The following is a 19,049-nucleotide window of genomic DNA, read 5'->3' as shown; positions in this document are numbered from 1 at the left end:
GCAGAGCGGCAAACCCTAAGGCAGCCCCAGGTAGCACAAACTATAACTACGCCATTATCAGCACTGTCTTTTATTATCCAAGTAATTTTTTTTAATTATTCACTTTGAAGATCTTGTGGTTAGTATTTATTTATTATATAGCATTTATTGTCCGAGGATAGGTTGTTTAGTACTTTAGGTTGCCGAGATGTGGCACCTGTCTTGAAGGACAGATTTTTCAGTACATTTCTATTGTGTGTTTATTATTACTTTTATTTATTTATTTGAGATGTTGTTTACCTGGTAAGTCCCATCTTCAGAGGAGGCCTGGGGAGAAAAGCTCCACATCGAGATAATATTGTTACACTAAAATAAAGTTTTTACAAAGCCAAATACAGAAGAATGACCTATATACTTAGTAAAAACTCAGCTTCAGTTCATACAGTGAGAACTTATACATACACAGTGCAAATATTTGGACATCTATAAAAAGCTGAAAAAGAACAGTGTCAGTAGATAAAGAATTCACAAGTTGCAGATCATAGAGATGATATTAAACAGACTTAAGTACACTGTTTGGAAGATAGATGACTAAATAATACAACCTAGGCAAAAATATATTTGGTCTTTCTCTAAAAATAGATTTTACTAATTTGTTCTCTGAAAATTGCCAAAGTATGCTGGTGGTGGAATGAGAGAGGGACTAGTTCAGCTTGTGGGTAGTTCCATAGTAGAGTCATTTTTATTTAAGTAGTTTTTTTTAGTAGCAGTAGTTTGAAGTTGGAAAAGTTAGAAGTAGATAAAAATGGAATTCTATCCCTCTGCAAATTGTAAGAGACAAGTGTACAAGTTGAGACTTTAGCCAAAGGATTTCTGGGCTTTATATATGCTGAGACAGTGTTATTCTTTTGCACAAAGTAGCTTATGGTGAGAGGAATGGAGAATATGAGTAAAACTAGGCAGTCAGCTTAGTGAATAATATTGTGTGTGGAAATAAGCTGTGTTTAATCTAAGTGATGAGGACAAATGAAAGCCTTACGGGCAATATAGTTGTGGCTGCAGTATTGTATGCTGGTGGCAAGTTTTGCAACCTTATTATAGCATGCCGAGACCTTATTTTGAACTGTAGCCTGAAGGTTGGTTAGGATGGGTACACCATATAAGAGAGATGGGATAAGGTAGATAGTGGCAAGAGTGGCTTTGGTGGTATTACTAAGGAAGTTTTTATGCCTGCATTCCTAATTTTTGGTGATTTATTTTATTTTATTTTGAGCACGCATGTTAATTTTAAGGTTATCCTCTATAATCATGCCAAGAAGTTTTATATGGAAAATGACTTCACTTTCAGTTTTGCTTAGTGAAAATATTTTGAAATTTGGTTTAAAAAGCATGTGTGATTTGGGGTAAAATATCAGTAACTTTGTTTTTTTAGAGTTGAATAGTAGCTCAGCATTATGGAGCCATTTCTGAAGTGAGGGAAAAAAAGCTTCTTGTGTGATATGGAATAGTTGTGGCAAGTTATTAGATACATATATAAGTGGAGAGTCATCAGCATATTGTATAGGAAAGGCTGAACCTATGGAAGTATAGAGGTCATTGAAAAAATGTTAGAGGAGAGGACCAAAAACAGAGCTTTGGGGTCCGCCAGTGGAGATTTGCAGGTATGGAGACAGAGTATTCTGCCATTTTACAGACTAGAGCCTGTCAGTTAAATAGCTGTTGAACCACAATAATGAAGAAAGTGAAAGACCAAATTGAGACTGTTTATATAGGTATTTAGGCTGATAAACTATCAAAAGCTTTTGGCAGGGAAATTATAAGGAAGAAACACGTTTGCCCAAGTCCGTGTATTTGTTTATGGTGTCAGTGAAGGATAGGAAAGCAGTAGTTGTACTGTGTGATGGGTGGAAGCCATGTTGAGTGGATGTAAGGATCAATTCTTGAAGATAGTGGAGGAGTTGCTTATGAATACATCTTTCAAGTATTCTTGAAACAGATGATAATATTGCAATAAGCCAAAAGTTAGACATATCAACCTAGATACCACCTTTATGAAGAGGGATAATATAGGATTTTTTCCAGAGTGAGGGTACATGTGATTCAGGTATTGATCTATCGATGAGGGTAGAGTGGATATGCTACAGTATTGGGAGCTAACTTAGGTATTCTTCAGTGAAGTAAGGTTTGATTTTAAGTAGAATTTTTTTTCATTGATGCAAAGACAGGTCCTAAGTGGGAGCTGTCACAAGGGTTCAAGTGGAGATTGGGGGGGGGGGTAAAGGCAGTATTAGTGTGCATGGAAAATGTTGGTTCTGGTGTAAACTGCTGTTTGCTAAATTTCTAGGATTGGGTGTTATTGGGAGGGTAATAGAAACGCTGGACAGGGGTGAAGAGTTTTTAGTTAGTGAGGTAATGCTGCCTATGATGTAAGTATTGAATAAGATTGCAGTTTCTACTGGAGAGCTTATATGAGAAGAGTTGGGTTTCTTGTTTGAGCCCAGATGTAACAGGTTTCTTGTTGATGTCCAGAATTTTTGGGGTTATTTTTATGTAGAAGTTTTAGATGGCAGTATTTTTTTCTAGGTTACCTTGTTTTTACTCAGATTGTGCAATTCTCTATAAAGTTTCAGGTTCTAGAGAAATTTTGTAAAAACACCAAAATATAGAGAAGTTCACAGAAATTCAGTATTAAAATTAAATACTTTTATTCACTTATTCTAGCGCCTCGGTGTAACCACCTTCTAAGATTACAGTATTCTAATATCGAATTGCTGTGGAACTGCTCTATTTTTTGGTGTTTTTAAATTCCATTTGGATTTTTTCATTGTTGAAATATTAGAGAAATTTGGTTTAAGCCATTCTTTCCAAGCTTGGTATCTGTCACCTGTCTTAGGGCCGACAGACCCTGAATAAAACGTGGAGGCATCTCTCTAATATACCCCATGTCCTTAACTATTGTCCCATATACAAAACCCATCCCACAGTTCTCCACAGCTAAACTTCTAGTTTCTTCCCTTAAAATGAATAATTGCAAAAACCTCTGTTTAGTCATTTACATTCCCCCAGGCAATAACATCCAAATTCTTGAGGAAATCCTTCCCCGGGCATCTAATAACATAAAAAATGAGACTATCATACTGGAAGATGTAAATATCAACTGACTAGACATATCACACACCACTCTAACTACAATATCAATCTATATAGGTTCACCCAGCTAGTTAACACAATAACCAGGCCTAATAAAATTAATACTAATGGTTCAGTCCTAGACTGGATTTTAGTGTCCAACCCAAATAAGATCACATCCACTTGTACACTCTGCAGTAGTATAAGTGACCACTTACTGGCCTTTACGTGAATGTACCACAACAATTAATAAACATCAGTACAGGGATGAATCCCAGTTCTGTCCATCTAGCTTTAACCAAAGGTTGCTTAGCATCAACTGGGATGCACTAAAAATCACTTCTCCTTGATGAGGCAGTTGAGTTCTTCAACTCAACCTTCCTCAGTATACTAGACAATCTCACTCCCCTTAAACAAAAGAGAGTAAAGACCAAGCATGCCAGTTGGCTAACAAGGTCCATCAAGGATCTCATGAAACACAGGGACAAATCATGGAAATTCTGGCAAAAAAAAATAAAATCTGACCTCTCCCAATACAAACGGCTCCAAAACCAGGTTAAGTGCCTAGTACTACAAAACATAAAAGAACATTACCTAATCAACACAAGCAAAACCCAAAGAAATTCTGGAGCTCTCTCAACTTTTTATTTAACCCAGGCTCTAGTAATAATCATTGCCCAGACCCAAATAAAACACCCATTGAAACTGCTGCAAACTTCAACTCCTATTTCATAGATACTATAGCCAATCTAATCGTTACCATTCCCAAGACCAACTTGTCCACAACAGAACTTTTGACAGCTAACACTAGAACACCCCCTATTTCCATCTTTACTCGGTCACCTATACCCACCTCGACTATTAAAAAATTGCTTCTAAAATTCAAGCCTTGTGCAAATGTCCCTGACATATACCCACCAAATACCTGCAAATCTCAGCCATCTCAATTGCTTACCTTATCAGCATACTTCTCAACAGATCTATCCAAGAATCCTATATGTCCATCATCTGGGAAAAAGCTTATATCCTCACTCTACACAAGGGGGCCCCAACATAGACACCACCAACTTCCGCCCCATTGCTATACTGTCTCCCATCTCTAAGATTCAAGAAAAATGTATTCATTCTCACTTTCACCATCCCACTCACAACCACATTCTCTCCCCCAACCGACAAGGACTTAGGCCAGGACATAGTACCGCCACTGCCCTCATATCCTTCATGGACACTGTCAACCAAGCCTTTGATGCTGGTAAAATCATATCTTCACTACTTCTTGATCTTTCTAAAGCTTTCAATACTTTATCCCACTCTCTCCTTCTAACAAAACTCTCTAACATAGGTACCTCACCTCAGACTCTAAACTGGTTCACTAATTACCTCACTAACAAGCAACAATCAACTAAATGGCAGAACTTTTACTCCCCTTTCCTAAACACCACGACTGGTGTTCCTCAGGGCTACATTTTAGGCACACTTCTGTTTAGCATATTTATCAGTAACTTCCACCCGCACTCTCTCAAGGCTCAGTCATCCAGTATGCAGAGGATTCCTCTATCATCTGCACTGCAAACTACACCAACTCACCCAAAATACCCTCACCTCCCTGAAATTTGGATGTCTAATCATCTTGCCCTGATCCCCAACAAAACCAAACTAGTAATCTTTGCCCCAAAAAGTCCACACCCCTACAAAAAGAGAACTTCACCATTCAATCCCTAAATGGTACCACCATTGACATTGTACCTAGCACAAAACTCCTTGGTGTCATCATAGACAAAAACCTCATATTTGGCATGCACATCCAGTCCAATGTAAAAAAAAAAAAAAACACATCAAAAGCTTTGCACTCTCTACCGACACAAGCATCTACTCAGTACATCAGCCCGACTTTCCCTTGCGTCGTCTTTTCTATTACCCTCTCTTTTATACGCTGTCTCTAACCTAGTAATTCTAGAATGGTGGCAATATTACATGGCAATGATGAAAGCAGCCGACAACTGGAGAATTCTGCCAGATTTCTCGAAGTCATTTGTGTGTGTGTGTGTGTGTGTGTGTGTGTGTGTGTGTGTGTGTGTGTGTGTGTGTGTGTGTGTGTGTGTATGCTCACATGCGTGCATGTTACCAATGATAAGGGGCACTAGAGAATGCTGTGGTTAATTGAGGGAGTGGTTTCAAAGGGGTATGGGTTGCTAGGTTAAAGGCTCAGCTTTGTGAATGGTCAGTATATAGTCTTAGTCTGGATATGGATATTGTAAGCCCATAATCAGGCCAGTCGTACATAATCCCTTTTAAACTCTTGGAGTTAGATTGCATTTGGTATATTAGTTATTGAATAAGATTTACATGAACTTTTCTTTACTTTAACATGCTTGTTATAGTGCCATGATTGAAGAGGTCATCCCTCTGGTAGGCAAAAGCCCTACTTGGGGCAGTGCAGTCAATCTAAGACCATAATTCCTGTCCACTCACATACCTGAATGGTGCACTGGTTAGTCTAAAGCCCCATCAGAGCAAAAGTGGCTGCCACATATTGGCGGCAGTGGTCTTTTTGTTACAGTTGTGAGATTCAAATCATCCCTAGTGCCAGTCTGGTCCTTCGCAGAGGTGGACAGGTTTTTCCAGGAAAATTGTTTACTGTTTCTTCTGCCAAACAAAAGTCCTTGAAACCATACTAGATCAAGCACGATGCTTTAGTACTGATGGGTTCTTCCAGGTTCACAAAAGTAAGAAAAATGGCAAATATTTGAATGTTTGTACAAAAATCAGTATTCCTTTTTGTCTGAGTAATGGTGACTTGGTGATCACGGAGTAGATTATATTAGGTATCAAGGTATATGGAGGTAGAGGTGGGCAGCCCTCCTTATATAAAACTGGGGGATTGGGGTTGGCATAATAAGGTGTTTACCTCACAAACAAAGAAGTACAGGGCTTGAGTCTCAACAAGGGAAATTGACTAGGCTTAAAATGGCCCACAGGAGCATTTAGCCTACTTGTAACACTGATTTTGGACAGACAACCATTAGTAATATCCTTTTGTTAGTTTTGTGCATTCCATGCAGAATGTTCAAGATCTTTTGAGAGATTTAAGTAAGTGTTCTAAACCAGTTAACAGATGCAAATAAATATACAAACGTTTGGATATATACAAATGTATACATTCTCAGCATGTTTCATTTTCATGTTACAGAGCTAGAAGTTATGTTTTCGCAGATATCAATGTCACAAATTAAAATTTCTGCATTCTGACATAGAGCATTTAAGAGTTTAAAGATCATTGAACTATTTTTTTTTTGTTGTTTCTGTAAGCACAAATTATGTGGTCTGTGTGGCAACTTTAACGGACTGATGAAGGATGACCTTATTACAAGCAGTGGAACCCTTGAAGGCAGCACAATTGCATTTACTAATTCATGGAAAAATGACCCATTATGTGCTGATGCCACCGACGTGGAAGAGCCATGCAAAGATAACCCTGACCGTTTGGCATGGGTAGAAAAACAGTGTGCAGTTATCCTCAGTGATGTCTTTGTTCCATGCCATTCAAGAGTAAGTCAAAACATATTTTATTTCTGCATTTTTTGCATGCTGTTCTAGACTTGCCTCAGTAAGCCTAGCTTAACTGATTTGAATGTTTCATCGAACTACATCAGAATGAGCATTGTACTCTCTGTGAAATTTCTTAATTTGCATAGCACAGTCCAATCAGATTGTGTGGAATCAAAATATTTTCCCCACTTAAATGCCTACTTAGCATTTCAACTTGCTTTTCTCTGTCACTAAACATTGCTAAGCTCCTCAGTCTTGCCTTATACCCTAGGATGTCACCTCTGGCTATTCCAGGCACAGTTGTACCACCAATGGGCCATCGAGCAGATGACAAGGAAATGTTTGCCTGCAGACTCATTTTTTCCCAAAGTCTTTAAGACCTGCTCAAGCAAGGCATCTAGCTTACTCCAGTTCCCTAACTTTATTTTCTTTTTAAATATTTTTGCTAAAAATTCTTTTTGTAAGTTGTAACAATATTAGTTATTTACAGCATGTTGATTAAAAGTAATGGTGAGGGAGATAAATCAGGAGCAATTTTAAATATTACTGTAATTTACTTAAAAAGTTTCATTTTTAACAATATAACAGTATAAAACCCTAATGAATGGAATTACTGTGACTGTAATCATGTGTAATTTACAAGAAAATCAAAAATATTATGAACGGTATGACAAACGTGCTAAGCAAAATTAGGGGCATTATTTAAAAGTAGGGATAGTTTATAGGTATGGTTAGCATTCAGAAGGGAATATCTGGTCACAGTAATCCATTTCAAGATTGTAATACTTTTTTGAATGCACAGGATTTTAAATGATGCTGTTCCTTCTTCCTTTCTTTCTTTCTTTCTTTACTATTTACTGACATTTGATTATCGGGGAAAGTTTGACTGGGTAAGAGCCCATTTTCAGGGAGAAAAGCACCAAAGTATTACAAAATGTTAAAGTATTACAAAACATTTTAAGAACAATAATTTTACAGTCTTTAAAATATTTAAAAAATACAAAAGACAACTGCAGTTTAAATAATTATACCAAATTAGACATATGAACACATTCTTTAAGAATACGTGCAAGTTATATGATGATGTAATTTTAGGCAGTTTATACAGAAACTAAAGGTAAGGAATAGTAATACAAAGTGACAGAAAACCAGGCTTGTGGTATATTTAGAAGGAAAGTTAGGGGAGAGAAATTGAAGTAAGGAAGTAAGTGAAGAAGGGAGAGTTAAGAGATGTAAGGTATGAATAGATATTTGCTCACATTTAATGTTATAAGTTATCCTGGTGTTGAGCAAGAACAGACCCACTTTTTGTTTAGGAAGTCTTTCAGAATGGTTTTGAAGGATGGGAGGGAGGATATTGAACTGATGGATAGAGATAAGGAGTTCCAGGCCTTGCAACATGGTACGAGTAAGAAATTGCCCAGCAGCTTTGATAGGTTTGTGGATAGACAGGAGTTTAGTCAATGGATTGTAATGTCCAACTGGGAACATAGTTGTGTAGAATGTTGTTTAGTGGTGGACAATAAGATGATTTCTGGAAAATGTTATAGGTGGTAAGAAGCTGTGTATATTTTGGATGATGGGGTAGTTCTAACCAGTTTAGACTTTTTAGTGCTATACAGTGGTGGGTTCTGAAAGGGGGGTATTGGCTGCAAATTTAGTAATGTTGTTATAGCATTGTTAGTTTGTTTTCTGTGATGGCTGAATTATTAAAGAAGTGTGGTGAGGAGATACGTAGTGGCAAGTGTAGCTTTAGTTGCGCAATGAGAAAGTTTTAGGCTATATAATGAATCCCTAGTTCCTGATGAGTTTTTCTTATGCAATTTTTTACATGCAGGTCAAAATTAAGAACATCATCCACTGTCATCCCTAATAATTTGCTGTGAGAAGTGAATTCAGTGGTTATATTATCAAAAAAACAGGACTTTAATTTTTTTTTTTATTTCTTGAGAGAGGAATTTGGGGAAAAAAGTATTTGTTTTTTTGAGAATGAGTTGTGACTTATAAAGACATGTTTTAGTTGCTGTTAAAGCTTCCTGAGTAATTTTTTGGAGGCGTGCCATGTTGTCAGATGTGCAAATGATTGTGGATCCATCTACATATTGTATTAGGGAAGCATGTTGTGTGGATATAAGGAGGGTGTTGGTGAGAATGTTAGAGGAGGGGATCAAGGATAGAGCCTTGTGATACACCAGCAGTGACTGGGAGGTATGGAGAGAGGGTAGACTACCATTTTACTTACTGATACCTATTGGAAAGGTAGCTTTTGAACCATAGAAGGGTGGGATGAAAAAGACCTAATGAGGGCATTTGCCTTAAACTGTGTTGAATGCTTTAGAAAAGTGTATAAATAAGGGGAGACTGATTTGCCATTATCTCTAGCTTTATTGAAAGTATCTCTGTAAGTTAAAAGTGCAGTACTAGTACTACGGGAAGGATGGAAGTAAAGCTGTGGGGGCGAACAGGAGTTCTTCCTGCAGGAGATAATTTAACAATTGTTTCTGAATATTTATTTATATTTATTTAACATTTGTTTGCCAGGATAGTCTGACTGGACAAAAGTGTCCGTTTTCAGTGGAGTCCTGGGGAGAAAAACTCCATAAGTTTACAGAGAGAAGAAAAATTTACAAGAGAGACATTACAGAGTAGTAGCAATACAGATGGTAGACGTTACAGCTGTTAGTATACAATAATAGGATATTCCTTTTTTGGTTAAAAATACAAGTGTACAGAATATACAATGAGAGTAGATAAGAACTTGGTAGAGCATTGCAAGATATTTCACAATTGAATAAGAGTATGTTGTTGTTTGTCTTTCGGCTTTTCCCGGTTAGGGGTTGCCACAACTGAACTCCGGTCCGCTAATGATTGGCAGTAGATTTTCACAAATGCCGAGTTGCCAGCTCGACATTCAACCTTCAGCGAAGGCACTCCCATTTACGCATATCTTTCGAATGCCCACCCAACCATGGGGAGGACATGCAGACTCCACACAGAAAGCACTCCCCGCACTCCAGCCGAGAATCGAACGGGAGAACCTCTTGCTGTGAGGTAACAACGCTACCGCTGCACCACCGCGGATGTTAATTGAATAAGAGTATATAAATGTTTAAGTTTAAATGTTTAATATATTTTTCAAGTATTTTGGAAAGGGGGATAAGATATATGTCTAAAGTTAGTAATGCCTTTTGAATTTCCTCATTTGTGCAAAGGGATAATGTGTGACTTTTTCCAGAATGGGTGAATGTGGGATTCCTAAATTGACCTATTTATAAAGATTGAGACATGGTAGGCAACACTATAGGCTGCTGTTTTAAGATACTAGCTTGGAAGGTAATCAGCTGAAGTAGAGCATGGTATGAGTTTGTTTAAAAGTAGTTTTATATAGGATTTGGACATAGGTTTGAAGGTGAAAGTGTATGTGGTGATGCCATAACCCTCTCAACCTCTTAGGCGAGAAATCTGGACAAATCCTGACATAACGGGGGGACAAAGGGCCAAAACTAATGACACATTTTAAATATTACTCATATAACCTGTGAAAGTTGCTAGAATAACAGGATTTGTGTTAGCATGCATTTTCTGAAGGATATGAAGTCTGAAATTGAAATGCATGTCATTATTTAGTAAATTTAATCTTCAGATCATCCCAGTGATTTGCCAAAAAAATGCAAATTTTATGAGAGATGGACCAAAAATATAAAGCAAAAATATGGACATTTCAGAGATTTGGGTGATACATGGCTGCCGGGCAGTGTTAGGACTAGATGCTGGGGAATCCTTGGTTAGCGATGCTATATTATTTATGAAAATAACAGCTGAATTATATTGCGGTTTCAAGTGATGAGTTATTGGGATAGGTGTTAAGGTTGAAATTATGGCTGGGATGCAAGATTACTTTAATGGCTGTCCTGAAATTTTTAGGGTTGTGTTTACTATTATTCTGAAAGTTATTATAATATATATTTTTTTGTCTTCATTAAGTTGCTTTTAGTAGGATTGTGAAGCATTCTGACATTTTCAAGCTACTGAGCCTATGTCATCACAAATATATAATGGAATTATGCAACATAACATAATGTACTTAAAATACATGGAAAGAGAGTTGTATGTGTGACTTACTGCTTCAGACCTTACACTGATGCTTTCAGCCATGATCAGGAATGTACACGTGTATGTATCTCTTTACACATCAGTATCATCATGAAGTAGGATTATAATACATTTGACATAATAACTGTGATATGTCATTTTAAACATCTGCTGTCACAGTTAAGTCACACAGACATCATAAGTCAATGAGAATGAAAATGCTATAACAAATAGGAATACTAAAGAAAAAAATGCACTGATTTGGTTTTAACTAATTAATAAAAAATGAAGTATAAAGAAATATTGTGAATGCTGAACTATTACTCTAACTTTATATTTACTGTCAATGTTTTTCCTTTTTACAGGTTTATTCTCATACATACTATCATGCCTGTGTCCGTGATGCCTGTGGATGTGACGCTGGAGGGGACTGTAACTGTCTCTGTGCAGCCATAGCTGTGTATGCTAAAGCATGTTTAGATGCTGGGGTCTGCATTGACTGGAGAACTCCTGATCTCTGTCGTGAGTCATTACTTTTTTAATAGCAAAATGGATTATTATAAATATAACCTTTTTTTGGTATTTTTCATAGTTTTGTAGAGTCCGTCTCAAGCCTAGGAAATCACAGGTCTTCAGAGAGTACAAAGTTTAATAATTAATTACATTATCTGTTAATATCATTAACTTATTAAATGTGTCTTTCCATATTGGGATAGTAGACCATATGCTAAGAGTTAGAGTTGTGGTTTCTGCAAATTCAGCTATGCACAGTATCATTGTGTTGTAAACTGTAGAAAAAGGCACCACCTCAAAGAGCAGAACATTATTATCTTTTCCCAACCTTCATTGACCACTAAACCCTTCCCCATAGACCCATTTGGTTTCCTGAAGAAAAGCCATGTAGTCTGTTCATTCACTGGAGTGAAAATGAAGAGAGTGTAGTGCCAATATACATGTGCAGACTGCAGTATTACTATTACGTCACAGTCCCGTATGCATGCTCATAAGCTTCCAAGGATTGGCATGCAAAGGGCCTTTCTAGACTAACCTCTTATATCCAGTGCAATGCATTCAGTTGGCTCTGGCCTTTGAGACAGCATCCCTTAGGAATCCCCATTCTCCACTGGGAATTCCGGCAAAGAGTCTGCTTGAGTAACATGCTCCCCACTACCTCCCACCAGTGAGAGACAAGCAGGCATAGCCTTCCTATCTCTGCACCTCCCTGCCTTGCTGTTATGGTGCCTGGACCAGTAGTAATCAAACTTAAGTCACATGAGGAATAGTCAGGGCTTTATCTCTGAGTACCAGTGGAGCAGGGCATAAAGAAAAGAATGCTAGTGCTTCCCAACCGTATGTTATTGCACAGCAAAAGGGCAGTTGGTACACAGCACAAATGCAGATGAGCTATGCAGCATGAATAACAGTGCTACCCCAACTCTGGGATAGCTATGTATGGGACTCTGGTATGCTAGAATGAGTAATGAGCATGGTGTAGTTCTTTAAACTACTGAATTATTTAGGTTTTATAGGTAGTTAATAGGTGTGTGATCCAGGAGACAACTGATGAGCCTAGCTCAGTTTCACAAATGCCCCAGAGCACTTTGTGGTTAAGTGACTTCCTCAGAATTACACAGTAGGCAAATAGAGGCTGAGGGAATCAAACTCTGTACTGTAAGAAGCAGTTTGTAATAATTTGTATCCTTAAGCCTATGTAGTAACTTCCATACAAAATAGATAGATACTTTAGTGTAGCCAGTCAGCCATTATGTTTTGTTGAGGTGGGAGGACACTATTTCAAAGTCTTAGACATGAGAACACTCAGACTCTCCACATGCAGTCACCATAGATCAGAACTGAACCCCAAACTTCTGGAGATGTTCCTCATTAGATTACTTTTGTAGTAGGATAAAGCTTATATGTTATGTGTCCTGCCAAGGACTGGAAGTCCAGCCAGTATAAAAAAAAATTTCTGGTTACCTTCTTCGTGCATTGTACACCTACTGAAGCATGAGTGCATACTGGTATAAAAGGGATGATATGGATGCCAAAATTCAGAACTTTCTTGCAGTTGAAGCGTTCAGTTAGAAGTCTTGTCTATGTTCTATCTCCAGTATTGGACATCTTGTATCTCAGCTTGTGATTTTTTTTCTTATGTCTGGCAGAAGGGGAAATGCTCATGCTGCAGACAAATCCCATACAAGAATTCCTACATGGTTTTCATTTTCTGTCTTGGGGAATCACACGATGACCAATCATGTGATATTTATTGATCATGTATCTCAAACACCATCCATAGCCAGCTGGGTACCCTTAAGATTTTCTTGGAAAGCTAACATCTTAAAACCCTTGTATGGACCTCCATGGCTACTGAGTCCTTTTCATTAGACACAACACCCCTTTGAGAAAAAGAAGAAAACCATTAAAGGGGGTACTAAAGGGACCTTTCCTTCAGCATGGCTTTCCCAATGTGGGGACTGACAAATTTCCTGTGACCATTGGGGTGCCCTTGGATTGTCAGTCTGGACTTGTTAGCCCCTCTGGTATTGCTCTATAGGAAGGTGTTAAAGGTCAGGAGTCAGTCATGTCAACTCAGACTGAATGCCAGGCCTCTGATGAGTAGGGAAAACACTGTTTTCTTTTGACTGAAGGGGTGGGCAGTATATCTCATGTCTTAGAGTCCATATGTCCAACACATCCAGAACTATTAAACTGAACATTTCTAAAAAAATAAATCTAAGAAAATACAGTCTCCCACTATGTTCCTCTCCAGCTAGAGTCAAAGGATTTCAAGATGAATGATACAATTTTTCTAAAGTTTTTTTAGGGCTTTTCTGTCTCTTCAAGCCTCAACCCTGGTTTCTCATCATTCAAAGAGTAAAAGATCCCCCTCTTCTGAGAAAGCGTTACCTTCTGACACTGAAGAGGAAGGGTTAGATCATGCATTTCAAGTCTGCTCCACTTTCCTCATCAGTCTGAATCTGAGGAAATTATTTATTCTGATTCAACTTTTGAGGAGATTTCATTTTCTAACACTATTTCCAAAATAAAAAATTCTGTTAAATGGGTAGGTAGAGCGATTTCAGAAGCTTATCATAGGCATTATGACCTTCTTAATGTTGATTTCTTAGTACCCATGATAGTGGTAGCAGTTTTTGAGGCTTTTGAGGAAGCTTTCAATTCTGCATGTTCTGCAACTGACGTGAAGTCCCCTGTTCCCAAGAAGCCTAACAAGCTATATAAGATACCAGAGTCCCACAAATGCTTCTTCAGAAATCCCCAAGCAGATCTTGCTGTCATCTCCATTGTTAAAGATGGAGCTTCAAAGCCTTTGAACTCTTCCAGTCCCATGCCCACTGACAAGGATAGTGGGGTCTTTGATAGTTGTGGAAGAATGTTTATTGCTTCTCTGTTCTGGCCTTCAGATCTATACATTGCCAGACTCAAATGGCCAAATGCCTCTTTGCTATATTTTCATACATACAGCAAATAATTTCTAAATTGCCTTCTGTGGGTTCAAAATCCTCACTTGCTAACATGCTTTCATCACCTCTCAGGTCATAAAACAGTCCAAATTCTCCTTTGATACAGTTGATGCAGTTTTTCAGCTGCAGTTACAGGGTCTGTAATGCATAAATATGCCATGCTTAGATTACAGAGCCTGCCGGAGGATGTTTAATTCCAGATCCTCAGTGCCCCCTTAGAGAAGGATATACTGTTTGGTGGCCACACTGCTAAGATCCTAAAACATTTAGAAGAAAGGGAGACTAGAGAAAACAGCAATATAAAAGGAAGTGGCAAGAGGCCTGGAAAAAAGAGAAATGGGCCCCAGACAGGAATGCAGTCCAAAAGGGTGCATGACTATCTAAGCAGTCTTCCCCTCCCCTGCCTCCCCTCCACTCCCCACCCCAACCAACTCTACAAAACAACAGGCAACCTGTCTCTCTCATCCCCCCTGCTCCTTTGAAAACAAGGTGGGAATCCATCCCTCCAAAATTAGGAACCCCCCCATCCAAAAAAAAAAAAAATCAAACATATTTTATTGGAGTTGGAGGTTGTCATGAGAAGGTTGGGGTTGCTATTATGATTATATACCTTACAGAAACAAAGTACTGGGTTTGATTCTTACCTTTGTAATTGAAGTTGCCAGCTAGTCTAATATTCACTTATGTACCTATATTTATTTCCTTAGATTCTGTCAGAAGTTCTAGCTCAAGGTGTTATAAAGTATGTTCCCTGCTGCCAACAAGGAAAGGTGTTTTATTCTAGGATTTTTTTGGTACCAAAAAAAAAGGCATATAGAGACCAGCACCGGAGTTTTCAGTTCTCAGTTTCTTTTTAAAAATCCCAAACTTCAAAATGTTAATCCTAATGGCCCTAAGCAGTTTGGACTGGTCAAAGATGAAGGAAGAAAAGCAAAATGGAACAATGGCAGAAAAATCATACTAGAGGACAAGGCCAAGAGGATGAAGCCATCGAGGCCTGGGCAACCTGTTCTTAAGGGCAAAGATAAGAGCAGAAATGAGAGGCAATGCAAGAGAAAAAAATGAGTGGATGTACTTAGTAAACTCAATCACACGTGCATTGGGTTAGAACTGCATGCCTGAAAAATTCATAGACTAAAGTCATGAAAGTGATAGAACAAAAGGGGGGAAATAATACTGAAAGGGACTAATCGGCTCTTTGAACATGTGACAATTTTCAAAAGTAAGGTTTTTTTTTTTTTACTGCACTGTGCTCTTGTAGTAACAAGTCAAAGGGTGACAACACAAATAGGAAGAGTCCTGTTACATGGACTTTCCTATGATGCACCATATTTTATAATGTATGTATTTTCACTTAAAAGTAAACTGTCTCTCTCAACCAGTGAGCAAAACTGTTGTGGTATATCTGAATGAAAAATGGGGGGAGCAGAGAATGAAAATTATGGAAATGCCAGTCTTTATTAAATTATCACTTATATAATTTTAGTTGCAGACATTATACATCACTTATAATCTACTCAATCACTGTCAATCAAACATTACATAACTCATTTATATCCTGCCTTCTTCTAAACCTTATTACTCCCTTGTATGTATTGTTCCCACAATTCTCATTCTGTCTATGTAATTTGCCCCTACCCTTTTCTAAAGATTCCAATTCCAGATGTTTTATCTGTTACTATATTCACTACTTCTAGTACAGATGGTTTAGACTGATTTCCATTTTCTAGTAACTGCTTTTTTGGCAGCCACCATAATTAGACACAGCAAGGCCTTACTATCTCTAGGCAATTACAATTCTATATCATAGCTCAGAAAAATAATTTCCCTAGATACACCAATTTCTTCACCCACTATCTCTGATCCAGAAGTCTGCAGGGAATCTTTAAAGTATGCCAACTCATTGCACTTCCAGAAAATATGTTCAGAATTACCTCTTTCCTCCCTATCATGCCTTCAACATTTGCTGTCTACCTGGGGAAACATTCTCTGGAGTCTACTTGGAGTATAACAATACCTCTGTAAACATTTCTAAGCAAAAATCCTAAATGTTCTACATTTTGTTGCATATTTGGGAGACATACATATATCCCGCCATTGTTTCTTTGTGAATTGCTTATCCAATCTCTCTTCCCAATCCTTTCTATGCTCCTCTGAATGATTCTTATAGTTATCATGCAATACTGTATACACTTTACTAATTATTCCTTTTTTTAACAGCAGCTTCTGTTCAAGATTCTACTACAAACTCTACCAGTGCTGTTTTTTTTTTTCATTTAGGACCCCTTGTTTCTTTCTCTTTGCTTATACTTTGATATCAATCCTTGATATGGAAGGCAATCTATAACCTGCAGTTTAAATAAATTCTTGGCATTTTCCTATTCTATTACCTTTCCCTCACTAGTTATTTGCTCCCAATACCTTGGTTCCTCTGCCAGTTTTCTCCAATAAATTCCAGCCCCCTCATGCCTATTGCCTGTATCCCTAATTGCAGTCATCCATATTGGCAGAATCTCCTTTCTGCATTCAGACCTAGTTCTTAGAATACTTTCTGCTTTTTTATAAATATAATATTCTGTATGATTATTGTTATTCTCCTTAAAGATCTGCATCCTCCAAAATCCCAGTCTCTTTTTGTTTCTTGAGCACCCCCCCCCGTTTCATCATCCCTTTCCACTTTGAATTATAGGTTTCTGATTGAGCTATTTATAGGAACCTTAATTGTCTGAAAACCCATTCCAATCAGGTAATCCCAATCCACCATTGTGTAGCTCTAAAAATACCCCTTCCAATCAGATAATCCCAATCCATCTTGTTCTGTTGGAAGAATCAGTTTATCCCACTTGACTCTTGCCATCTTCCTCTCACAGATGCAATAAAATAGTTCAGCTCTTTATTAATTCCTCTCCACAGCTTCTCTATGCCTGACCTATGTATAAGACTATAGGGATTAAAAACATTTTAACTGCTTGTATCTTACTACTCTTCTTACTATCCATATCCATATAACAGAGCTTCTTCCAATTTCTCAGTTTTTGTATTATCTTTTGTTTACTCTCTTCCCACATATCCTTAGCTGCCACATCGGAATCAATTTTAATCCATACTCCTAAGTACTTGATTGTATCATGCCCCCATAAATATGGATATTGCTAAACCAAGTCATGTGTGGATACATAATTTACAGCTATTTTTCTTTGTTTTAGCTTCATTAATTTTGAATAACAAAAAGATTTGAAACTGTCTCAAAATGTTCCACAACACTGAAATGTCCTTTTCTCACTTTATCAGGTATAAAATAATATCTGCAAATAGAGCCAGCTTTTCTTGACTGCCATACCAATTATATCCTTGAATTTCTGAGTCCCTTATTTTCTTTACCAATGGTTCTAAATATAATGCAAATAAACTAGAAGAAGAACACCCTGCCTGGTTCCTCTGCTCAAGTAGAAATTATCAGAGAAGAACCCACCCCCTTTAATTTTCAACTCCGACCCCTCATATATTCCATCTAATCACCATTATAATTTTATCAGAGGAATACAAATACTTCCAAGTCGCTGCTCATAAAGTTGAAGCTTACTCTATCAAATGCTTTTTCTGCATCAAGACCCACCAGCAACAGTGGTATTTTCTTACATTCTGCTTCCCTCTGGATCATCGTTGCTCTGTTAATGTTGTCAAATGTTTGCTTCCCCTCCACAAAACCACATTGGTCCATATCTTTCAATTTTGGCATCACTTTTGCCAATTTTTAGCCATTATAAACATGGTTTAGTATTGAAATGAGCCTGTATGAAGGGGGTTCTGATGTGACTTTACCCTCTATAGGTATTACAGCTACCACCGCTTTCTGCCAGGGTGTTGATGCTTCTCTTCTTCTTAAAATACTGTTAAACAAACTTCCCAGATCTTTATCAGTTTTTTTCCCTCCTAGCTTCCAAATTTCCACAAGAATGCCTTCTATTCCTGGGGACTTTTCTGCGGATTTGCTATACATCATTTTTATCTCATCTCCTCCTATCCTAACTCTTAGTAATTAAGCCTCATCTGCCTCTAACCTTGACATATTTAATTTTTCCATAAACATTATCATTTGTACCCTTTCCTGATTTCCATATTTCTCTGCTTTATAGACACTTTCATAACATTTCTGAAATACTTCTAACACTTTCTTCAGGATCTGTTTTTATCTTTCTTGATGTAAGCACCCTAAGCTTGGCAACAGCCCTTTCTACTTTCTGTTGCCAGAGTTGTACAGTTACTTAACGGCAATCTTTCTAAACTCATGCATATTATCGAGGTAATCCCTTATTTTCTGTTTAACATTCTGCAGTTGCTCCTGTTCTTGTTCTGTGAGTTTCCCTCTATTCTGCAATATTTTAGCATTTCTGAGTCCCTCCAAATAATTCTTGTTACTTCTTAACCACATCTCCCTTTCTTTTATTTCTGCCCTGTTTTTTTTAACCCCAGTTTAATTTTATCCCACTCCATAGCTATATCTTCAGAAGTAATTTCCATCTTCCCTAATAGCTCCTGAAAATTTTCCATTACTCATTTCTGATATTCCTCTCTTTTCAACAGATAGGTTGGAAAGCACCAGTGTTTCATTTTTATTTCATTACCCTGTGTTTTTATTTTAGTTATTGGCACATGATCAGAAATAGTTATTAGGTGCATATCAAGACTTTCAGTTAAATGCACATGTTCCTGTGAAATGTAAATTCTGTTTTGTCTTGCCCAGTTTTTGTATCATAGGGAATAATATGTAAACTCACTCTGAACTCCTAGTACTAAATTCACATCTTCCACACCAAA

General features: G+C 37.6%; 1 protein-coding gene across 1 annotated transcript in view; it reads left to right on the top strand.

The window, feature by feature from the left end:
• The window catches only part of LOC122791455 (mucin-6-like), a 1,068,266-nt gene that overhangs the window by 931,437 nt on the left and 117,780 nt on the right, over nt 1–19,049 (top strand). The window contains exons 24-25 of the mRNA XM_044059200.1: nt 6,418–6,657; nt 11,115–11,271. Of these exons, the coding sequence (XP_043915135.1) occupies nt 6,418–6,657; nt 11,115–11,271 (397 nt within the window). The remainder of the gene's footprint in view (nt 1–6,417; nt 6,658–11,114; nt 11,272–19,049) is intronic.

Source organism: Protopterus annectens, chromosome 17.part0 (assembly GCF_019279795.1).
Source record: "Protopterus annectens isolate FY-2018-M chromosome 17.part0, PAN1.0, whole genome shotgun sequence".
NCBI classification, from domain to species: Eukaryota; Metazoa; Chordata; order Ceratodontiformes; family Protopteridae; genus Protopterus; species Protopterus annectens.
Note: the sequence above shows the minus strand (reverse complement) of the source record. Positions and strands in the feature narration are given on the sequence as shown.